Consider the following 25268-nt stretch of genomic DNA (forward strand, 5'->3'; position numbering starts at 1 on the left):
GATTATGCTAACCTGGTGCTGCATTTTGCCATTCCAGATAGGCCAAGTTTAGACAAGGACACCTCACTCCTGCACCAGGAGTGCAAACGTATGGGCTTTGACACAGACCTTGGGGGCACATGGAAGATCAGTAGCATCAATGAGAAATTCAAGTGAGTTGCCTTGTGTGCAAGTTGTTGCAGGTGTGGAGTAGCTAAAGCCACATTTTTAGTTGGGCAGGCCTCTTTTACATTGAGTATTCATGAAAGACCATTGAAGGTCAGTGCACCCAGTGCACCAACTGTAGAAGTGCACATGTATGCGAAATTGATAGGTTACACGAGTGCGTTGCTGGCCAACTACATTCCTGGCCAGAAGCTTCTGCACTTTTAAGTATTACAAGTATTCTTTACAAAAGCAACATAGGAAGGCAGAGAAACGACAACGGTTTAGCATTACAGCATACTAGTGCCTAGCATTGTAGCCTCTCGCTCCCATACATGTTTGTACAGGACTACATGCATCTTGCTAAAGCCAGAACAGAATTGTGCAGGATTGGAGGGTAAAACAACAGCTCTTCCCTGCCACATTTGTGTAAGCAGTGACATCTACGGAGATCTGAGCTTTTCATCTTGAGGAAATCTGTCTTGATTGTGTAGATAAAGTGTAAAATGCAGTGTCTCATCTGTCTCTCTGTGGGCTGCCCACTGATTCCGCGATCTGTCCACAATTCCCCTTCAACAGATTTTGCAGCAGCTATCCGCGCTACTTAATTGTGCCCACCTCAGTACCGGACCAGGACCTTGAAACTGTGGCCAGTTTTCGATACTCCCGGAGGATCCCCACGGTGGTTTGGAGGCAAGCAAAATGGTTTTTGCTGTTCTCGTTGCATTGGGAATGCAACTGGTGTCTTTTGCTACCGGTTTTGCCTGCTGGTTGCCTTTGCTATTAACCAGAAATTGGCATGAGAAATTGCACGTGTATGATGAGGGAAAGGGTCCCATCCCAGATGTCTTCATTATGTCTTGGGTGCCATCATGTTCAGTTGCTTTATTTACATAATACTGCAGACCTCATGTGGTCCAAGCAGGAAGGGCAGATAACAAGGCATATTTACAAACGCCATGAAGTTATTGCATAGACAAAAGGTTTGATACATGACACAAATGAGCGAAACAAGTCAAAGGAAATACATTGCACATCAATCAGCACATCAAAATTCATTTCTAAGATTTCTTTCAAAACTGTCACTTGAGACAATCTGTTCAGGCAGTGCATTCCAATCGTTTATTGTGCGCGGAAAGTATGAGTATTTAAACAAGTTTGTTTTCGCAAAATATGGTGTTAGGGCATGCGTATGTTGGTGGCGGGTTTTTCGTGTAGTTGAAGGTGTAACATAAGGTGAAGAAGAAATTCCAAACTTTCCCTGGATGAGTGAATGAAGAAACATTAATCGAGCAATTTTCCGTATTATATGAAGGGGTTTAATTTTGTTGGAGGCCATTAAAGCAGATGGGGAATCAGTTCTCTTGAATTTATTGTAAATGAAGTGCACAGCCCGTCTTTGCACGTTTTCTATTTTTGCTATATCTTTTTTGGTGTACGGGTCCCACACTATAGCCGCATACTCAAGTTTGGGCCGAATAAGAGAGTAAAGCACCACATTTCTGCTGGCGCAGCACAGAAAATTTTGACTTCCTTTAAAAGGAGACTTGGAAAGACAGCAAACCTTAACTGTGTGCAGTAATATAATTCCCGGCAAGCCAAAGCCAGAGCAGCAGGAAATAAAATTCCCCCACATGTAAGTCATTGGAAGCATTTTTCAGTTCACATTCTCCTCTTCATTCTGAAAAGAGGATGCCTTGGCTAGGTTTGCAGTGTCCAGGAAGTGTGAATTCCTTTCATTTATGAACATTTAGTGTTCTTTCTCCAGTTAACTATAGCTTTAACATAATGGGTAGGATTAACAGATACCGATACCGAGCGCAAAAATAACAAATGGGCCCCGCAACTTTTGACATAAATTTTTTTTTCACCCCCTCATCTCCTGTAGGCACCACTTGTACGGCACGGTGATAGCACGCTCAGCGCAGCCCGAGGTAGGCTGGTTGGGCTGGCGAAGTCCTCAGGATGAGAACCTGATCCAGGCCATAGCAGATGCTTGCAGCATCGACCCGGGTCCCGCCATTGGAAACGGACTTGACAGCCTGCCCGATGACCAGAGGCTCGACTCGGATGCATCAGACTTGTCCCTGCTGAACGGTTGTCTGACTGCTAGTGAGTGCTGCTGTCTTCACTGTACAGCGACTGTCAGGCTAACATGTAGGGGTTCTGCTTCCACTGCACAGCTGCATTTCTTTTTTTCTCATCTAGTCTGTTTCACCATTAATGGCAAGTTATCAAAGCATTCGTTTATTCTTTGACAATACATTGCGCTCTCAGTCTACTTTTTTCTGTATGTGAATGCATAGTTGCAGTAGAGGTGCTTCTGCACGTGGATCATTTCGGAAAACTGCTGAACAAGTTTGGCACATCTTTTAATTTCGCTGACCCTAGGTAGCTCGTTTACATTCACAAAAGTTTGCATGTGCCAGTCACAGTGAAGTCTGTAAAAATGTAATGCACCCTTTGCTTCTATTTTGACAGCCATTCATTGGTGTGTTTGTCGTAATTCTCTGAAGTGAGCCAAGCAACTAGCCAGCACACAACAAATGGTTGTTGGAAGATGCGAATGTCGTTTTGCTTTTTAGAGATGAGCAAAACATGAATCAGTCTTGCATGTACGAATACTCGGATAGAGCAAACTAGAAAATAAAATGAAATGGCCACACTGACCCTCAAATGTTATGCCTCTTTAAATCACATGATTTTGTAAATAAATAACTATGCTCTATTTCTTGCACAAGAACGCATACATGAGTGAAATTGTCAGTGTAGTTCCAATAGTGGCGCCACACTAGCTATGTGGCAGCCTAGGTTTGCCTTCATAGCCAGAAAAAGTTATCTGTGAGTGTAGCTTTATGCCCGTTTTCAGAAAAATCGTTAATGTCACCTAATGGAAGTTTTTTCTTTTTTCCCCATCACGAACAGCTTGGGAAATTTTTTTGTGTGAATCTCGTGGCACTCTAAGAAACTCTTTTTCTGAAGAGCAGGTTCCATTTCCACTCTAAGAGAGGTTGAGGGTAACTAGCATTTTGTTCGGTCAAAACTGAAGTTGCATTCAGAGAGGCTTCAGAGTTCAAGGGAGGGGGGTGGGTGGGGGTGGGGTACTATTTGAGGAATGCCAGAAAAAAAGCAACACTAGATGAATTTATACTGGTAAATTATTTTTTCAAAGCTGTGTTCATTCGTTTGGCAAAATTGAAAGAATGGAGAAACTGTGCAGAATTGATAGCGAACCTTTAAAAGTCTTTCTTGAATTTTGCAACAAAATCTCTCCATCGGTATGTCAGCATGATGTCATGGGTATCAAGAGTGTTTTCTTGTAATGTGGCCAGTTTGGTTCACGAAAGCTTTTCAAACCTTGCTAGTTGGAGTCTTTGGTTCCGTTAGAAAGTGAATACAAGGTAGTCTTTCTTTGCCAGTGAACAGTCAACCAGGCATGAATAGACATTATCACTATTCATGACATCATGACGCACTGATGCAGAAATTGGAGGATCGTATTGCCACCTGTTTTTTGTTTTGATGCCTCTTCAGTAATACTAGTAATCATTTTTGTCATTTTTACTAGTAGTCATTGCTTGCAGAAACTCGATTTACTATGACAGCTTAACCTAATGCTTACCGTTAAACCACCTTTAACATGATTGTGAACCCTGTATTGATCCGTGTGCACCTTCCAGGCATGCACTTTGAGCCACGGCCAGCGCCACAGCGCAAGATGCTCATCCTTGACGCTCGTTCCTACACTGCTGCTGTGGCCAACCGAGCCAAGGGCGGTGGCTGCGAATGTCCAGAGTACTACCCCAACTGCGAGGTGCAGTTCATGAGCTTGGCCAACATCCACACCATCCGTAAGAGTTTCCATGCCGTGCGTGCCCTCTGCTCCTCCACAGCCGATCAGTCCTGGTGAGTCCCGACTGTTCACTACGGTGAACGTTACTGTTTCCACTGCTCTCACTGATGTCAGGAGGGAAAAAATAATTCTCGTTCTACCTGTCTCGTACATCCATAGTCTGCACCATGATACTAACTACCGTATTTACTCGAATCTAGGCCGACCCCGATTCTAAGCCGACCCCCTGAAGTCTGAAGCCAACAAAAAAAAACATATATCACCTCGAATGTAGGCTGAACAAAAAAAAGAGAGGACCGCGTTCACAAAATGCAAACAGCATTTATTGAATCTGAACGTGCAGAGCTCATTGAACGTCGTCGTTGCCGCTAGACTCGTCGCTGTGTTCCTCGTCACTGTCACCTTCAAACAGTGCATTATCTTCGGTACCATCAAGCGCATTAGATATGCTGCACATTTTAAAGGCGGGCACGATCAAAGTACTTGGGATGTCTTCTCACGCTGCAGCTACCCGGCCCGTTGCCGTTAGCCTGTGGTCTTCGTCAGGCAACCAGTCTGTGTAATATATCCGCAGACAATCCTTGAAAGGTTTGTTGATGCAGACATCAAGTGGCTGCAACTGGCCCGTCATGCTGCCCGGTATGACAGCGAGGTCCGTGTTCGCTTGGGCGAGCGCAGCCTTCACGTTGTCGGTCAAGTGCCCACGGTAAGAGTCGACAACAAGGAGAGAGTTGTTTGTCAAAAGGGCTCCTGGACGCCATCGCCACACATCTTAACCCACTCTTCCACCACCGCACCTGTCACCCACCCGTTCTGATTTGCCCGCACAATGACATTTCTTGGGAAAGTTTCTCGCTCTGCTTCTCGTAGCCCGCAGAGCGCACCTTCACCTCCTTGGCACCCTTTTCATTCACGGTGTATGCCACTGGCATATCAAAACACACAGCCGTCTGGTCGGTGTTGCTGATTTGCCCAGGGTTGTAGCCTGCCGCTTCTCTCTTTTGCAGCACGTAGCGCTGAAAAGCTATTAGCTTTTCTTCGAAATCGCTTGGCAGCTTCTGGGTGATTGAAGTGCGACGTCGGAAGCTGAAGCCGAAGCGCTTTATGAATTTCTGAAGCCAGCCCCGGCTGGCTTTGAAATCCTTTGGCGTTAGGCCTTGCTCCCTTGAAAGTTCCCTAGCTTTCGCTTGGAGCACTTCTGTTGTCACTGGAAGGGCAGCTGCTCTCTGCGTCCGAACAAAGTTGGCCAAAACTGTCTCCACTTCGTGGTGACGGCCTTTCTATGGTCCGCTAAATGCCATCGCATTTGCGGCGCACGCAAAAAGCTGCTGTCCTTGACCCCTCCAACAATGGACGTTTTTCTCGTCGACACCGAAGTCCCGCCCGGCTTGAAGGTTCAACGATGCCTCTGCGGCTATCACAACTTTTCGCTTGAAAGCGGCACTGTAGTGGCATCTCCTGCTTGGTGCCATCGCGATAACACCACGTCACACACCAATACGGCCGACACGACACAGGTCAAAATGGCAACCTCGCCTGTGTACGGTTGGCTACTGGCACGGCTAGTAGTGGCTGCGATACTGACTTTTCTAGATGGCGCTAGCTATGCACCATATTTAGCAGTTTCAATGAAAAAGTGGCGCGTTTTTTTAAAATTCTCGAATCTAAGCCAACCCTACAGTTTGGAATATGATTATTTGAAAAAAGCTATCGGCCTAGATTCGAATAAATACGGTACCTTACACCAACTCCATCCTTGCTTCAGAGACTCATGTATAGAATTCTTAATGTTCATTCAATGGTTCTTTAGCAGTTGTAAAGCACTAACAGTGACTTTCTTTTTAATTTATTGGTAAGGTGCAAGATCCAGCAGCTGCACATAGAGCTTTGAGGGACGCTATAGTGGAGGGCTCCAGGGTTCTCTAGCGTTGCAAGCAAGGCACAGTACTTCAGCATTTTCGCATTCTGCCCGCACTGGAAGGCAGCCGCTATAGGAGGGAATCAAACCCCCGACCTCATGCTCAGCAGCAGTGTGAGAAGGGAGTGGCGGCATAAGCGGACCGAGAGCTCCATGTTGGGCGAGGCAAGGTGCGGTTCTCAGAGGCCACGAGTACAGCGGTGACAGAGAAAGGAAGATGCAGGTGGCGCAAATTGTGTGTGCGGATGAAGCATGTGGACAGTGTGGGGGCAGAGCCATGGAGCGCAGTTATAAAGGGTGTGTTTGCGACGAACATGCCCGCCTCTCATCATTCGTAACAGCAGAGTGCCTTGCACACTGAGCCACTGCGGCGAGCGAACGGGGACTGTGAAGCCTGATGGGACCATATTTCTCCATGACCTGTCTATGTTAAATAATTGGGCATTATTGTGCTAGTAAAAGTCCAGAGGACCACTTATAAACAACTTCAACATAACAGGACCCAAAAGGTATTTTATTATTTTAACAGAAGCAAACATGCGCGTCTATCTTGTAAACAATGTGACGATACTACATGGAAATCAAAGGCAACGCAAGACGTGCCACTTATTGTTTGGAGACACATGGGAAGAAAAGTTGTGAATGGCCTCCCATAACCATTACCAATGTAATAAAGAATTTGGGCCACTCTGTATGTAGAAGAATGCTTAATTTGTAATCTCCGTGTTTGTAAACAAAGTAACATAATGCAGGTAAAAAAATACGCAGGCTACATTGACATTTCTCTACTGCTTCGCTGTTTGTAGCTTTGAACGTTAAGCTTTGCCAAGTAACCTTTTAAATTAATCGACTCACCTGTGCTCAACTCAAGTGTGTGTGTGTGTGCGTGCGTGCGTGTGTGCGTGCGTGCGTGTGCGTGCGTGCGTGCGTGTCTTGGCCACATTTATTATTTTTACCGTCTGAGAAAATTCACGGTAGTAGTTTGCCAGTTTTTTGTTTACATGTAAATTGATGGCACTGCCACCACATCTTTGTGGCTTTACACCATGGAGCTTGCCTTTAGGACTCTTCACCCCGATTTAACGAGGCTGCACTTCTCCCATTTGCCTATAGTACCCATCTCACCAAATCCATGTAGCGCTCTATAAAATGAGAGTTCCATCGTACAACCAGGACAGAAAACTAGAAGAAAGGCTCCCTCATTGTATGCCTCTGATTGCCCTCCTCACGGCAGACCGAACAGAAGCTTCAGAGAGGGATTAGGGGTACATGGTTGGCGAGCCCTATTCCCTCCTCTGGTGCATGCAGCTGTTTCTGTTTCTGATGGGCTGACATGTGCCCTATAGCCTTCACTGCGCTGCACGGAGTTGAGAGAGAGTATATTAGTTGCAGTAAAATGGAACGAGAAGTGTGCTATGGCACCATCTAAATAGCAGCCAGATGTAAGCTACTGCACTTGACTTGATGACCAACGACCATGCTTGTCACTTTTGCTCTCGCAGAGTTCCCTCTTTCTTATGCACTCTTTCGAGACAAGTTCTTTATCTTGTTCCATTGCTCATGGTCATTGCTATGCATCGCCATTTACAGCTGGATGTCAACCTTGGAGTCGAGCAAATGGTTATACCACCTGTCGGGTCTGCTGAAGGCCTCTCTTGTGGTTGCCAATGCGGTTGACTTGGAACGGCGACCAGTGCTTGTGCACTGTTCAGACGGTTGGGATCGCACACCTCAGATTGTGGCCATGGCTGAACTTATTTTGGACCCTTACTACCGCACAATCGAGGTGAGCAGTTCATTCATAGGATTTGGCTTTGCTAGACATGAAAAGGTCAACTGAATTGTTGCCTGTAGTCTCTCTATACGCTTGCAGAGTCGGAACTGTGAGCTGCTTTCAAATGCAGGTTTGCCGAATTCTGATGCATCAACTGGCCACATTGGTTTTGTTTTCCCAGGGCTTCCAAGTACTGGTTGAAAAGGAGTGGCTGGAGTTTGGACACAAATTTGGAGACCGCTGCGGCAACAGTGCTACGGCTGAAGACCTGGGCGAGCGCTGCCCAGTGTTCCTTCAGTGGCTTGACTGTGTGCATCAGCTGCTGGCACAATTTCCATGTGGCTTCCAGTTCAACCAGCAGTACTTGGTGAGCAGGTCACTCTTTATAGTTGTTTCACTTGGGGAAGCTTGGCAGGCAAAATAAGATTTTTTTTTTTTAACTTGTAAAACCTGCCAATCCTCCTTTGCATGTTTTTCTTCCATCTGTAACAGAGCTTGAAAATTGCCATTTGAGCTGTTACAACTATGAATAAGCAATGAAATTGTACTGTCGTATCAGTCACAAGAATTATTTATCCTGTTGCGTTTACAGTCGAACCCGACTATATCGAACCTGTTTGCATCGAATTATTCCATATATCGAACAATTTCTGGACACGGTAAAGTTATGAGTATATGAAGCAAAAATTATGCTTACATCGAACAAAAGTAGTAGCGACTCCCGATATATCGAACGTCAAGCGGCGGAAAGTGCCCCCGGAAGTTGGCTTTCCCTCGCGGTGACGGGAAAACCCGCCGGCGCGGCTCCATCCAACTGCTCTCCCTACGTGACCGCGCTACCTCGGAGCCGCCGATACCCCCCTACAAAAAATGATCCTGGCTCGCCCGCCCGCAGCGCTTGCTCAGACAGCCAATCAGAGGCTTTTGTGCCCTCGTCGTGCAAGATGGCGAAAGTGCGAGTTGTCTCGCTGCTTATCTGATTCATTGTGTGCGCTTTCTCCCGTAGTGTTGCTGTGATGAAGCGGCAGAATTCGCCTTTCGTCGTGAAGCTCGAAATCATAAATTGGGTCGAACGCGGTGACAAGTCGGTTGTCCCCGCAACGTACAAGATTCCGAGGTGCACTCTCGGCACGACCTTGAAGGGGGGAAATTAGGGCTAAAGCGGCCTAACTCGCGACCCGGTGCCTGATGCGTACGCACGGCCGTGTAAGAGTGGTTTATCCAAAATAGCTTCAGCAGTACCGACTTCCGCGTGCTTGGTGATGACTGTAAATTCTGATTAATGCGACGAAGCCGTTGCCGTTGTTGCCGAAGTTTGGAGCGAGCTGTAAGAATTTCCTCAAGCTGTTGACGAATCAACGGTGGACGAGTTTGTGAGCGCAATTGATGGTGTCGTGACCACGGGAGAGCCCGGAAACGAAGACTACATTGCCGACATCGTGCCGAGCACAAGTGAAAATGGGCACAACGAGGAAAGCAACAACCGTCTTTGGCCCACATCCTCCGAAGTGATTGGTGCGCTCGCACTAGTCCGGTGCTTCTGCGCGAATGAGGAATGTTGCGGCCTCAGCTGCTCAGACTCCTTAAACAAAGTGGAAAAGTGCGTGCCTCGCACGCAGCGAAATTGCCCAAGCAGAAGAAAATCCAGGACTATTTCGTGCGAAACTAAGCTAGTTTCATCAATAAAGTGATTTTATAAATGGTATGTGCTTTTATGACATCCAATTATTTAGCAGGCTTATATCGAATTATGCTCTATATCGAACTGATAGGCGTTTTTTGGCGAGTTCGATATAGCCGGGTTCGACTGTATTTCACCTGTCCTGTTGTTCTTGCTTTATTGTTCCCCCCACCCTCCCTTTTTATGCATTTTTGTTTCAAGATGAATTATTTATTCTTTCACACTGATAGACAGGTGTTTGTTACGTTGGCTAACAGGCAAAGCTATGTTGGTTGGTTGTGATCTAGCTGTTCAACAGCCAGAATCTGGGAGCACACAGGCAAGAAAGAGTATTGCATGGCAAATTGCTTGGAACATTTTACCTGAAATGAGTCTAAACAGAGTTCAGATAATGATGTGTTCCGTGTTCTCTTTCTTGTGCATGTCCTACACATTCTGGCTGTAGAAGCTCTCATTTGCAATTGAGGCTTCTTTTTTGCTCATCAATTTGTGTGCATCCTGTTTCTGGATGTGAGCTGTGACACTGATAAACATTTGTTTTGGCAGCCATGTCTCTAAGACTATGACAATGCTGCCAAGCCTTGTTACTTGGCAACTTGTTGGCTTTTTTCAGCACATTGCCATAGCCACTCAATGTTCATCTACATGTTAACTGCACTTGCTCCAACAGGTCAAGCTGGCACAGCACACATACTCAAGCCTATTTGGAGATTTTCTGGGGAACAGCACCATGGAACGGCAGCAAGAAGCAGTAGCTACAAGAACGTTCTCGGTGTGGACCTTCCTGAAGGCCAGACCGGAACAGTACCTCAACTACCTCTACAGCCACACAGATCAGGTGTGCTTGCAAGTTCACTCATTCTGCTTTCCATATGGTGGTTCTATTTACTGCTTTTCCAACACTTGCACAGGTAGCTCGAGATAACTGGACCACAACATTGTGTATCTGTTCACCATGATAGCTGTACTGCAACAAAATGGCGGCCACAGCAACGTCAATGTACATCATTGTAGATGGGAAGACCAAGTCAGTGTTGTGCCTGGCCTACCTAGGCCTACCTGTGCCCCTCTTTTTGCCTGATGCTGATAAAGATGGCTAATCGCTCCACACGTTGTGATACATCAGTGCTGACATCAGTAGTGATACATCAGCACTGACCATCAAGTGGTCGGTGGACTTTCGTACGAGGATGGCTAGTTCTTATACAACATAAATACCGGCCACATATTGTCTCACTAATTAGGCTTTACAGCTGACTTTGTATAATGATAAGAGGATGGCATATGCCTTCGTTCATCCAATGATGGCCATATCCCTAGGCTCTCTGTCAGTCATTTTCTAATCCTGTCTTGGTGTCTCATTTCTGGCATGTCAATGAAAAATGTTCTCATCCTCTCCATTAACAACAGGTCCTGAGGCCTCGGTGCCAGGTACGAGATCTGCGCTTCTGGAGCGAGGTGTATCTGCAGCCATCTACGGGACTGCTGTCACAAGGCCCGCCTTCCACACCTCCATCAGAGGCCCCAGAACCGGCGGAGGAGACTCCTCCTGAACCAGCTGGCAGTGGTGACACGTCGACAAATCTCGTCAAAACCAAGTCCGTGGACTCGCTGTTTGCAGGCAGCCAGTCTGAGCAGACGCCACCTTCCGAAAAGCACCAGCGACGACTGAGCGACCCGAGCCTGAAGGGTCTGCAGTCGGAACTGCACGGTGGGCACGACGAAAATGCCACGCCGTTGGCTCATCGGCGCAGCCTGAGCAACGGAGCTTTGAATGGCAGCCAGGAGGAAGTGGCAGTGGACACCAAAACCTCGCTCATTGTGGCAAGTTCAGCTGAAGAAAGTGTGCAACAGACTGAGCAGCTGCAGCAGCAACATGCAGTGTCCTCCATTGAGGACTCGACCGACACCCTTGTCAGTGAGGCTGGTGGATCATGTGTTTCGGCCATCACAGAGGCAGTGCAAGAGCAAAGTGAAAAGGACAGTGAGGCTATCGTCGAAGCAATGGTGCCGTCTGCCTTGCCACGGCAGACACATCTCCTCAGCAACACGGCTAGCACGAGTACGACAGACATTAGCAGTTCAGCTGTGTATAACATGTTCCCAGAAGTTGCCGTGGAGGACCTGCCATCCAACAAGTGCCCATATTGGTTGTCGCATAAGAATGGCGATACCCTGCTGGCTGCAACCCGTAGCTCATTGGCACGGGCAGCAGCCATCAATGGCCGAGGTTCCCATTACTCTACACCCCTGCACTCTAGGTAGGTTCTTGTCTTATTGGGGGTTTGATTTTGAGCACCCAAATTTTGGCAGTCACAGTGCATCACAAAGGCCCCCACTTTCGTCGTCTGCTACAGTGAAACCTTGTTAAAACGTAGTTGGCCAGAGCTTGGAAAAAGTATGCACTAAACGGTGGTACTGCTTAACCGAAATAGCGTGAGATCGCCCACTTACCCGTAAAAAAACGGAACTTGGAGAGAGTGCGATGAAAGGCCAAAAACATGCAGTATTTATTCACTTCTTCGCTTCGATGCTGCCGCGGCCTAGCAGCGACGACAGCGGCCTCTTACTTAATGAAGCTGCGAGCCAGCTTTTCAGCCAGCCCCCTCTTCTTGACAAACACTCTCATGGCAGATTCCTCGTTGGCGTTGCTTATTCTCCATGCACGCCCGCGGTAGCGCTGCAGAAGTCGTGGGGTGCCTTTTTCATTGCGGGGTGCTGTTCTCATCGCGATGATTGCATTCACGAGGCTGATGTAACGCACTGCTTCTGCCACTGTCGGGCCCGAATCGCCCGTGCTGTCACTTTCCTTGCCGTCCTCATCACTGTCCCTAGGCGACACTTCGGCAACAACAGAGGCAATGATGGCGAAAAGTCGAACCTCGTAGCCGACCTCTCTTTGCGGTCGCAGCAGCGCTGCTGAGCAACTTCGCATTCCAAATGCCATACATTGTAGTCAACGGTAGATCCCTGTCTTGCGCCAGCGCCAACTTCTTCGTGTCACATTCGATAGCATGAGCAGTGTCCAATTTTTCTTCTGTGCTGAGCACCCGGCGTTTTTTTTTACCTGAGCTCCAGCTTGACAAGAGTCTAGTTTTCACGACGCCACAATGCTCTCTGGCATGGCGGCACGGCGCCAAAATGATGTTGATGTGGCTTTACGCGCGAATGCACCGGGCGCTTGGAGGCAGTTGTTGTGATCTTTGAGGCTTGTTGTTCTGCCAAGCTGCCCGATGGATACGACGCACCGCCGTGATTGTGCGACGAAGACTGGAAACACTACGTGTTAACCGATACGTACGCAATAAGCTCGTACAGTTTATGCGGATACGAAATGCATTATGTTCAATGGCCGCTGAGTCAGAGATTTGATTTTACTACTTTTAAATCGAAACTACTGTTTAAGCGGGTACGGTGTAACGATGTTTTACTGTACAATACATCAGTTTGGTGTCGCCAGCACCTACCGGTGGGGCAAAAAGCGCTAGCTACCATGCCAGTCGATTATTGTTTTAATTGACTGTACCTCTCATATGGTTGTTTTAAAGTTGTCTGGTTAAAAAAAGAATGCTGTTGGGAGCTTTTTACTGTTTCAGGAGTCCCGATTCCAAGGGATCCGAACCACCCCTTAGGCTTGGTGAAAAAACACGGTCCACGGATAGCATACATTGCTGTGAGCATCTTAGCTAAATTTTGCAGTCGCGCATGGTGCTTGAAGCTCGCAAGCTGAGTGCTAAGTCACCTTCTTCTCCACTATCTTTTCAAACAAGGCCTTCTTCTCGCCCGTTTTGATGCTCCCTGCAGCTTCAATATGTCATCTCATCCAACGTTCCCGTATATACGGCTGCTATTCGCCAATAATTCATGTCAACCCAGAAAAGGTGTTTGAATCAGTGCGATTCTTCCTACTGTTACTCTATATTTATTGATGCAGGTTACTAAACGGGCTGAAGTAAGCAAAAGTGTGAGTTTCAGATTTCGGTAAGCATTACATACTTTCGGAAGAAGCCCACTATTGTATCGTCCCGCTCAGCTGCAGCCGCCCACGAAGGAATTAAACTTTTGTTTATATTGTTTATTGCGGTCGTAGCCGTCGTGTCTTGCTAATTTCAATTAGTTTTGACCACTTAACTGAACCTCAAACCATGCAAAACTTAAGGTCAGACCACACGTACATTTTCCAGTACACGCTCACTCCTGGCTGGACGCCTTTGCAGGCATCGCTTTGTGTTCAGCTATTGATAGCACTTCAGTATGTGCAATTTGAATGTCGCACAAAATTCAGACTTTGGATTTGGATTGTCGCAACTTTCCGGTCAAGCTGGTGCAGAACAAAGCCAGTCTGCACCGCGTAGCATGGCAAAACTGGAACACGTGAGCACGCACTCCAGCTCTGACATGCACAAAGCGAACATTGTGCTACACTGACAGCTATCCACTACAATTGCATGCCGAGTCTGCTGCGTAGCGTTGATACTGTGGCCACCGCAAGGTGGTGCGACGAGCCAGCTCACTGAGAACAACCGCATGCTCCGAGTTCCGTCTGTGGGTGACGCACATGGCATGTGGCTCCAGGCACGTGACGAGCCTGCCCAAGCACCAAAATCCAAGTGGAACAGGTCGTCTCCTCCTTGAGTTGCACACATTCGATGCGGGTTGCCACCATGGTCAAAGCTTGTTACGCTGGAATACTTTCAGTGCGAGTCTGCAATGCGGCATCCATCTCTTCCTCGATGTGGCCGCTGCCAACGTACGTGCACAAACAAACACAATTGCACGAGCAAACATAAAGGCAACACTTTGTTTGGCATCCTGAAATTGTGTGGTTGCTGCAGAGATAACTGCGAAATGAAACTTGTTACTTACCAGTTGGTGTGAGAAAACAGCCACGCATAGCTATCAAGTGCAGTTTAACTCAGCAAAGGGATGAGAAAACGTGAATTCAACCGTAAGTTAAGAGATAGCCTTTGAGTTAGGTACATCATACGCCCTAAAATCGGAAGTAGTGTTTTCTACTAGAACATTCAAAATCAAGTTTGAACAGTGCACCACGGTGACGTTCAGTAGTCACAGCGTTGTGAACATGCCCCATTCCACTGTAGCCTTCGCAGTGCAAAGCATTGAAGAAGGAGCGAGAGCACCACAATAGGGATCAAAAGGGGATCAAAGGGGATCTTTGACTGCCAATAACTCCGATTCTGCTGATCATATTGGTGTACTTCATTGCTGCAAAGTGTTTCTGAACTTGTCTATTTTAACTTCAAATGCATTTCTCTACTTTGATAAAGCAGCTTGATGGTTGATTGATGTAGGTGCATGTTCAGTGTTGACATTGTCTCCTTTTGTTTGCCTTTTTGGTGATAGGTGTTTGTGGGAAGGCTTCTTGGATGGAAAGTTTTGATAGTATTCACCATTACTTTTAAATTTATCCAGCAGCAGAGTTTGTAACACCAAAATGGCTGTCTAAACTAGTGCACGTGCTGGGCACAATCATTCCCGAGCTGCACCGAAGTGCTGACTGCTGTCCGTTGCACATGACCTGTAACATGTGCGGCCCTCTCTGATAAACAGTGTGCACGTTGAGCTCTAGCGGCATCCTCGGCCTGCTGGACAGCCAAAAGTTGGTCTTCGGGGGCCGAGCTGAGCAACACGGTCTCCCACTGCTTCCGATCCTGAATCTTTTGGCCCTGTCGGGGCGCCCGAGGGCAGGCCCAGATAATGTGATCCTGGTCCGCCCTTTCTTGACAAAATTTACAATTGGCCGAATATTGGTCTGGGTAATAATGATTATAAGTCACCGGATTTGGATATGTATTTGTTTGAAGGAGGCGCCATGCCACCGCCTGCTGCTTATTAAGTGATGGGTGTGCGGGAGGAAAACGCACCCTCCCCAATCTGTAATGATTAGTTATTGTGCAGAAAAAAATTTTTACTACTTTTCACCAAATTTTAGTTTGTGTGTGTGGTGGGGGGGGGGGGGGGGGGGGGTATTTTTTGCATCTTAAGGTTAGCAGGTTTGAAAATGTCACCAGGTTAATGGCATTGGGCCCCTGAGAAAAGTGTCCAACAAGCCGGTGTAACTACGTATTTACGAGATCGGCTAACTAGCGCAAAATCACAGTAGAGCATCCAAAACACCAGCTGACGCTGCACTTTTAAGCCACTGTAGTACAAATAGTCCAAGAATATTTTTAAGTTATTTTCTTGTACCCACCCTTTATTTATATTGTTTAGATAGGGATTTCTACAGGCAAAAACTTATTGCCTGATGTGAACTGTGACAGTGTTACGGTGTACTAGAAGGGAGCAGCGGGCCTACTCGGCTGCTCCTGTGGTGCAGTTAGCGTCGCATCCAAGAGATAGTGCCACAGACAACTTCACTGGAAGCTTTGCTTGCAGTAGAGTGGCCCTAGCAAAAGCTTTCATTTTCCTTGCGCTGCTGTTGATTTCATTTCGGACAGTCCACACTCTTAATTGCTTTTAATTTCTGTATAATCGAGCTTCTTTACATATCCTTAGCAAGCACCATATTTGTTTAGGCCACATTATATTTGCCACAACAGTATTTTGTGGAAAAGGACGATGCCAGTTCTTTGGCCATTTGCTGCCTATCCTAACTGCTAGACTTTTTATGCAAATAAGTCTTCGCCGATGGATTATACTTATGTCGGAAGGGCCTTAAAATTAAAATGCAGGTACGCTAGCCAGGTTTGCACCTCTGCTTAGCCAAAATAAAATTGTATGGGTTAAGTAGTTCCATGTTTCATGTTAGTTGTTTCATGTGTGACAGCAGCCTTCTGCATTTATTATTAACCATCATTATACAGTTACACTTTTGTTTTGCTTATGTACAGCAATATAAAGGCTTTGTCGATGTCACGGCATGGCTCAGTCACTGCAAAGCATACTCATCTCTTGCGTGCTGCGTGTGACAAGAACACTGCAAGAAAAAAATATTCACACAGAAACTCCTCTGGTAGTTGTCTAAGCATGCGTAAGCATTGCGCCACTTGCTCCTCTCCATGCAACTTGGAGTTATTTATCAATGTTATGGAACTCGATCCGACCAGTAGGATATACCTTTATCAACCCTCGTTGGTCTTTCGCTTATCATCTTTGATAGCAAACATAAGGAAGGTTTAAGAGAGTTCATTATGGCACTGAAACCCACGACCGTATGTCTTAATTAAAGTTAATTAGCCTATTCAATTAAGAAATAGTTACAGTATTTACTCTATTCTAAGCACCCCCTTTTTTTCACGATCGTGATGCCCAAAGTGAGGGGGGGTAGATTCGAAAAATTTAGAATGACCCCCCCCCCCTCCCCGTCTCTCTTTTCGCTGCGACATCACGACGAGATGGGTGCGAGGTGCGATATTATTTTGCAAACATTCAAAAGAAAAAAATCGGCGCAGACTGTGAACCCACCGCTTGTGTTGGATGCTCAGTCACTATCACTGCCACTCGAGTTCGTCGCACCGCTTGAACCGCCGCTCTCGGTATCCCTCAGCAGGTCGTCTTCTGTTCCGTCGAAGTGGTTTGTGATCGAGCACTTCTTAAATGATTTGACCACAACGTCCACTTGGACCCGCTTCCAAGCGTCCGAAATCCACTTTGCGATGGTTGATGGGTACAGTTTCTGCAGCTTTCGCTGTACAGCCGTACAGTCCGGCTGTACGGCGTGCTCGCGCCGCGAGACTCCGGGACTCCAAGGCTCCGGCTCGATGACAGAGTCAGCAAGCGCGCTTGGCGGCCTTGGCTACGCGCTCTTCCTAACAAATTGGGGGGTTGCTTAGATTCGCATGCAAGCTTTTTTTCCAATTTTCTCTTGAAAATAGAGTGGGGGGTGCTTAGAATCGCGAAAATATGGTAAGTCACTCGAACCCTCAACCTTTGGTGGGAGTTAAACTCGCAACCCTTGGTGTTACGCAGTTAAGCTGAATTACGGCTAATTTAGCAAAGCTATTGTGAATTCACTGCATTTGCTGAGGGGGGATGCAGTGGGATAGCCATGGGGGGGTGCCGGGCACATATTGTGGATGTTCGTGTAGCTACCACGCCGCATTGCCTCCGCCACGGAGTGAGCACACTGCCCCCTTCTAGTGCACCATTACGGTGTTTGTAGGTGATTTGCCCAGTGTTGTTGAATAGTGGGTGGTGACATTTGAGTGGTGCAAAGGTTGGCGCAGGTTCGCATTTTCTCAGCGGGGGAAAAATTTATTTCCCCTCCAGAGACTAGGATTTGTAAATGGCTTCTGTTTTCTTATATTCTGCCATTATTTTTACATGCAGAACTCCTAGTTCCGGCTATCCAGCTACACCTTGTGATGACAGGCTCCTGCTTGATCCTGTGGCATCCAGAGCAACTGCGGCCCCCTTGCAGCAGCAGCCGCAGCAGCAGCAGCAGTTCGATGTTGATGGACTGGCATGCCCTGTTGACGCTGTCCAGCAAAGGTTGCACCAAATGGTTCTAGAGCACGAGGTGAGAATTCGACACTGCCGCTGTCCTTGAAGAGTGCAAGTTTTGATTTTGGAGCATGGTTACTGTACACGAAATATTGATCACTGTCATGCTTGTCCATTGCGAAGGCTGTTGCCTTGGTTTCTGACAACAGAAATATATCTTTTGGAAGCTCCTTGTGCCACTTTAGTTAGCGACCAATTTTTTGGATATGGACAGGGCCGCAACAATGTCCAAATAAACAGGGAGTTCGAAAAATGTAGTTCCAACGGTAATATCAATTTCAGCACCTTTTACAATGCCAGCAGTGCAGTAAATTTGTTTACGGCATTGTGCTCTATGATGGGCTTTATTGAAGTAATATCTACTTGAAATTTCGTGGCTGTCGAAGTCACGGGTACACTCTGCGTTCACCTGTTACGCAGCTCAATGTGCATCGTGCATCGATGTGAAGCAGGTACTGCAACTGTGATCTTGACTCTGTGACGTTTAGTTTAGGCTATGTTGCACAAGTCCAATTTCAAGCTTTCTGACCACACCCAAGCTTACGTGTAGTAAAGTGCACATACAAACTTAGTAGATGTTCACGGTTGTTACCTCTTGATCACCCATGGACCCAAACTCCACTTCATGAGCACGGCTATCAGTCTAGCACACTATCTTGCACCGGATCGCCAACCTTTACTGGTGCAAACATATTAAGGACAAACTTATTGTAATGACTGGCCACCTGCCACACTCTCTGGCTAAGCCTAACAGCACCTCTTCATCGGAGTGTGACAGTTATAGTTTAGTGCTGAGACGACTTCGTATTTGCGACATTCCACATGCTGAACAGTCCAAAATTTTGGTTGTTGTTATATACATTGGTTTTCATAGGTGCCTGTGCCATGGGGAAGTCCAAATAATCAAGCAGGTGCAGGAAATGTGGCATCCGAAAAATTGGTCAGCGGCTGTACTAGTAATGCTGCAACTTTGCTCATATAATACACTGCAGCAAATAAATCATAACTTTGATTACAACCCCTTGAAAACTGTATAACACTGTTCGTATCTTTGCAAAACCAATTATTTATTTATTATTAACCAATTAACCAATTATTATTTATACATAGGCAAGCCTTGTGAGGTCTCAAACATGCTCTTAGGACAAAGGAACAACAATACAGTAGCGCGAACAATCAAAGGGACATTTGTTGCACCTTTCATACACTAATACCTGCTAGCTGAATTACTAGAACATGCCGATAGGCACGCGACAAATCGAGGACGTCAAGGCTCACCGTAACCGGATAGTGAACGAATATGTTTGCTACCATGCTGGACACTGCCTGATCATTCATGTATACGGTCACGCAAATGGTCGAGCATTCGAACGATTGTGTTTGTCCATTCTGGTGTCCTGCTCCCAAGCCTTTCGCAGGACTGTCCCATGAACAGTAGGCAAGCGCGCGAAACACCTATACAGCTCGCCGACTACGAGCCAAATAGGCACAGGCTACTCCCTTTTGTTCCCTGCCATTAGGTGGCGTTAGCAGTGCAACACTCATGCCATCTCTCGTACTAGTCTGTATCCACACTGACCACCGCTGGAGGAAAGCCAAGCAGTAAAGCTGGGTCACAGGAGATGCGGGCCATGCGAGGAAAACAATATCAGGAGACGCACTAGTCGAAACGATTCCTAGAAACAATTATTTTCTATATTAGTCATGATTACTTGCACTGTGGCTCTTTGAAAACACAGTACAGAAAACAATACTTTCTTCTCACCTTAAGGGGAGGGGGGAGGCTACCCTCGGATACCAACTTTTTTGTTTATTGAGATATCTTAATAAAATTTTCAGGGTAGACTCTTAGCAAAAGCATTAGTAGAACTACAAAATTTCATACAGTTATGTTCACTGGTTCTCAAGTTACAGCAATATGTCAGAATGGTGCATGCACATAGTTTTCTCATTCCAGGCCTGGAGAATTTTCAAAAGGTGCTGCAAACGTGAAATTCGCTATGATGATTCCCAGATGGATACCTCAGGCCAAGACAGAGCCCTTTTTTTTTAATTCCTTGCTGAAAACTTTTAGCAGACCACTAAGTTTAGTGTTGGTGATTAAGATTTTATCAGTCACATTTTGATTAGATATCACAAATCACAGCCACAATATAAAAAAAAAAGATCTTGTTTTGCACTAAGAAATTTATTCAGATACACAATAAAAAAAAACTTCTGGAAATCTGATGAGCGGTTACAGAGACATGGCTGGAACAAGCAGTCTCACCAGCCAATAAAGTCATTTTGAGAAAATGAGCTTTGAAAGTTTTGAGTACATATACAGTCAACGACTGAATTTTCGGACGCCCAAATTTTCGGACATGCCTGATATTTCGGACGTCTTCGCAGCACCGCCACGAGCCCCATAGAATCAATGCATAAGGACATCTGAAGTTTCGGACGCTTGAACCCCCCGCCGTCCAATTTTCCGGACTTTTTGACGGACAGAAGGTCTTTTGGCTCCTCGCGCAGCGCCCTTGAGAAGGAAATCCACTTGCAGCCGAAGCATATCACCACTTTGAACCACAACTAGCCGAATCTAGTCGTCACACACAGATTTGGTCTGGCCACGCTGGCTATGTTCATCGCCGCACTTCCGCCTCCAGCGGAGTTTCCGGAGCGGCGCCATTTTGTTTGTTTGTTTCGCAGGCCCCATTTTGGCTAGCGTGGTGTGTGGTTGTCTGTTGTGTCAAGTGTGCTCTGCGACGCTAGGCCTAGGTGCTTCGACGCTTGTCAGCGAACTCCACTGTTCGCAACTTGAGGATTTCGCTTGCCTTCGATGGCACCCACTCCGTCTTCGTCGTCCTCGCCGATGGCATTGAAGCGCGGAAAGCAGTACCGTCGGACGATGTGATCAACGACCTCCGCTCTGCTGGGGTTTCCATACCCACGGAAATAACTTTTGAACAGTTTGTTGACGCTGACAACGAGCTCGACTTCCGCACAGAACTGACTGACGAGGAAATAGTCCGTCGGGTTGTGGGGGATTCAGAAGACTCCAATGTTGAAAATGAGGAGCCAATGCCTGCGCCACCTACAAGCGCCGAGTTGACGCGAGCACTGTTGACTCTTTCATCGGTGTACAGTGCTGACATGACCCTTGCTCAGATCGAGGCGAATATGATCGCATGCAACCAGAACGCCGTCAAAACAACAATCAACAAGTTCTTCAAGCCACTGCAGCAATAACACCGGCTGCCCGACGATGCACATGTACATAATAAACTGGCAGTCGGCTGCATACAGAGTTTTTGAACGCCTCTTTTTATAGCCACTTCACTGATGCTGTGGCAGGGTTTCGGAAGCCTGTTACTTTGCCCTTTACCTCTAGATGTGAGAAAAAATAAAAAAGGGTGCGTTTTTTTGCATGCATTCATTTTTTCAGACTGCGTGAATTTTCGGACGTTTTTACGTTCCCTAGAGGGTCCGAAAAATCGGTCGTTGACTGTATTGGTCTAAAATGACCCTGCAGCATAACTGGAGATGTCCTTAGGCACTCTCTTTTGCCACCTTTCCACCTTCTCTTGCGATCGCTAAAGACGATGTGACCGAACTGTCCGAGGCAGATGAAAGAGAGGATGTGGAAGCTGCTGTTGATAAGCACGAGACACCAGGCGCACTCGTCACGACAAATTCTTGCGCCTTTGGAGCAGGAGTTGCGTTGCTAGAAGCGTCGACGCAACCACGCTCTTGCGGAGATGAAGCAAAAGCTGCCCCACAGGAACCATCAATACGATCATCGTTGGCACACGGGCGAGCGCGAGCTTCGCCATGCGGGCAAGCTTCATAGAACGCTTGCCGCATGGCGAGCGTTCTATGAGCGTTCCTTGCACCAAACGCGTGTAGTGTCTCGAGTTTCTTTGGGCGCATCGTGGCCGACCGCACAACAATCAGTAGGCTAAATGCAACAACGGTCTCGTAAAGGCTGATGAAAATCGTCTTGTAAAGACGGTAGAAACGTGAAGAATATGCGTACAGCTGCAAAGATAGATGATGGCAAGTGGAACACACAAAGGCTGCCGGCAATGGAGGAGCTGAAGCAGACAATGGCCGAACGCATTATGCAGGAGACCACTACGTCATCACACGCAGCAGCCAATGGGAGTCGTGGGCTCCCTCGCGTCCCTGAGGAACACACGCTTCGCCCAATCTCAGCTTTGAGTCTCAGCCGCTGGAAACTTGAAAGCTCCCGCGAGCCTTCCAATCATAGCGATTTCCGCCTCTTCCACGTTATTGCCGCCGGGGAAAAAAGCACAAAAATGCACAAGCACAAGAAGCGCGGGGGAAAAAGCACAAGAATGCACGAACAAAACCACACCAACATGGCGGCGCTCAGGGGATCAGTGGAGAAATGGTGTTTGCGCCAAGTAGGGGTATTTTGAGCGCTCGCTCGCTGCTCGAGGGCTGCTGCGGCTCATTATAAACTTTACTTGAAATAGTTTCTCAATGAATTAGACGTTGATATTTACAGAAATGGTACTTTATAAGACATACTGCCTGAATATATGGTTCTCAAAAAATTGACTTTTTCGCAATTTTTTGGTTTTCAAAGGCCGCGTCCCCCCCCCTTAACATGTGGAATATTCTCATTGTTTCGTAGCAGCTGGCCATGTGGCATTATCTTTTTGCTTATATTATACTAATTGGCAAACCTCCCTGCCTTGTCTTTTTAAATATGCAGGTCACATTCTTTTATTCTTTTTTTTTCCAAGAGCACCAATTCACTTTCATTACTTACAAATCTTGTACAATATCTTCACTGTCTCAATGTAATACAATACAACATAATGGATGCCATGTTTACCCAATTCTTATGTATCCCCTAATCTTGAAGGGACACTAAAGGCAAATACTAAGTCAAGCTAAAGTGATAGATTAGTGCTCAAGAATCTCTAAGGTGTCAATATTATCACGAACAGAGCCTTAACAAATGAGAAATTGAGGTAAATGCAGGGCATGATTAGAGACTCCCCCAGGACATTCAAGCACTTGCCAGATGACGCAGGCACTCCTCAGTTAAATTCTATCACTAGTGCTCAACTACTTGTTGCAAAAAAACCATCTTTGTGATGTATTATAAGATGAAATAAAATGCTACTTGTCCAGTTCTATTTCATTTTTGGAAAAAGTAACTCATTGAAATTGCCATTCACAACGACGCGGGCTGTCGAAAGGTTTCGTTTTTGCTTGACACTGCGCCCCCCACACTTTCGCTTTTCAGCACTTTCCTGATCGCGTAGTGCTGCACTGGTTTTGCTGGCAAAGCACTCTGGAAAGAAGGAATAACATTTATTAAGGTGGGATTCGATAAAAACACCAGTTTCATCAACACGTTCGAATCTAAATCTAATTGCGACACAACACATGGCCAAATGGCCGCCGGTGGCTGCTAACGGCACACCGCAACAGAGAGAACAAGGAACCCAGCAGTAAGAGGCAGCCTATCCTTCCGTCAGAGCCTGCCATCACGCGCCCCACAACAGAGAAAATGGAAATTGAAAGAAACGACAGACGAACAAACGGGGGCATGATCGGAAGACGCTGTCTCAGGACATCAAGATGACGGAAGAGTGCATGTGCCCGCCGAGGCTGGTTACCCCGCCGAGCCAAAGTAACCATCGACCGGCAGTGGACAAAAGGGGCCAACGCCCCGATGTGGTCTCCCCGGGCCCCGTTTTGTGCGTGCGTAGCTGGAGCACACGCAAACAGGGTCCTAATTCTGCCAAAATGTCAGCCAGTGGGGAAAAGCCTGCTGACCTTTCCGTGGGCAGGATGACAGCAGAGCAGCAGTGTTTTATGACCCGCTGCCACCCCGCCAAGGCAAGGAGGAGAGGGACACAGAGCCCCCGGAAACTCCATGCAACAGCTCCAAAACACCACTGCGAGAGCCTGAAACCCCGCAGTACACAGTCTTTAAATATGGAAAAAAAGCAGCATGCTGCTTGTTATTCATAATCCGGAAAAATGCGAAACCTACAGAATTTGCCTTGACAGAATAAAATTTATTTACTCTGAGTGTCCATCGTAACTCTGTCTGTACACCGTTACATGCTGACTTCTGTGAGGTCCATTGCGTTATATTATGTTTCTTGATTGGCTCAACACTCTCAAATGAAATGGCAGCGCATGCCTCAGCTAACCCCTTCACCAGTTCATCCTCTAACACATGCAAGTCTCTGGAATGCCAAAAACACTTTGCATGGCTCTGTTGCTACTGATTTAGCTAGTAGCTTATCTTTTGAATGAGCTTTTGTAATGAAAGTCGTGCATTGGTGTGCCTTTGCTGCCAACCTACAGAAAAACTTGTTCTGCCACTATGTTGATAAGATAGCAATGAATCTGGCTCTGACAGGAGACTCGTTTGCGATACCGTCAACATAATTTTGGTTTTGTGTCCAATAGCCATGCAACGGTAATTTTTTTAACCCAATTTCTTGGACAAAAGTAAAATGAAAAAGGGTTGGCAGTCATTAATACTACTATTGTCAGAAACCTTGATCATTATCACATTCTAAAGTGTTCACATTTGTGGAACGCTCTTTTTCTTTGTCTTTTGCGCTCAGGAGGAATTGTACTGATTGTTATTTCTTTGTTGCAGGCAAAAATAGAAAGTCTAGAAAATGACCTTCGCAGGGTCAGGCTTGCACTAGAGCGCTCATACCTTCACGTCAATGGCAAGGAGACATTGGAGTCTCTAGAAGATGCTGTGAGTTTTGTTTTCTTGTTTAATATCACTTAGTCAGAGATGGTTTTAGGGCATGAATGACATATGCATGCATGATCTTAATGCTATAGACCAGCTTTTCGTTGAGTGGCTTTAAAAGCAGTGTTCTTAGTATGCTTTTGCGAACATATGAGCCTTTTGTAGGAGGCCTAACAATGACAGCAAATTTCATCCCCTTACATTATGCTAAATAGTTTGTTAAATATACCTAGAAACCGTAGAAAAGCTTGTTAGTGAATGTTTTGATTACAGCGTTGCAAGGTAAAGGGAAATAAACACAATATCTTCGAGGGAAAATATTTTGGTGTCTCAAGAGTCCACTTGGGAGAAAGAAACAACAGAGTAGTGTAGACAAACCAAAGGGCATTTATTGCACTTTGTATACAACGTCACCTAGCCAAATTACAGCCAATGGGGCATGCCGATGGACGCTGATAAATCAAGGAAATGAGGTTCGCCGCACCAGCATATCAAGCGAATGTGTTCGCCCCTCCCAGCGCACCTAAGCCGTTTGCGAGCGCAGTCATGCAAACAGAGGCGCATTCAAACAATCATGTTCGACCATCCCGGTGTTCTGCTCCAAAGCCTCTCGCGGAAAGGCCCCGCAAAGCACACTGGCAAGCACGCAGCCATCCACGCATGATGCCGACCCCAAGCCAAAGAGGA

General features: G+C 46.6%; 1 protein-coding gene across 5 annotated transcripts in view; it reads left to right on the forward strand.

Annotated features, from left to right (window-relative positions):
* Positions 1 to 25268, forward strand: part of LOC126546969 (phosphatidylinositol-3,5-bisphosphate 3-phosphatase MTMR3) — a 47366-nt gene that overhangs the window by 10447 nt on the left and 11651 nt on the right. For 4 of the 5 annotated variants that reach the window (XR_008609002.1, XM_050194705.2, XM_055062809.1 and 1 more), the window contains exons 4-13: positions 38 to 152; positions 724 to 837; positions 2033 to 2256; positions 3825 to 4050; positions 7506 to 7701; positions 7871 to 8056; positions 10041 to 10208; positions 10781 to 11631; positions 17663 to 17852; positions 24477 to 24584. Coding sequence is in view for 4 of the 5 variants with exons in the window: in XM_050194705.2 (XP_050050662.1) it covers positions 38 to 152; positions 724 to 837; positions 2033 to 2256; positions 3825 to 4050; positions 7506 to 7701; positions 7871 to 8056; positions 10041 to 10208; positions 10781 to 11631; positions 17663 to 17852; positions 24477 to 24584 (2378 nt within the window). In the remaining variant the exon portion in view is untranslated. The remainder of the gene's footprint in view (positions 1 to 37; positions 153 to 723; positions 838 to 2032; positions 2257 to 3824; positions 4051 to 7505; positions 7702 to 7870; positions 8057 to 10040; positions 10209 to 10780; positions 11632 to 17662; positions 17853 to 24476; positions 24585 to 25268) is intronic. The other variant, XM_055062813.1, reaches the window with a different exon arrangement.

Source organism: Dermacentor andersoni, chromosome 3, assembly GCF_023375885.2.
Source record: "Dermacentor andersoni chromosome 3, qqDerAnde1_hic_scaffold, whole genome shotgun sequence".
Classification (NCBI taxonomy): domain Eukaryota; kingdom Metazoa; phylum Arthropoda; class Arachnida; order Ixodida; family Ixodidae; genus Dermacentor; species Dermacentor andersoni.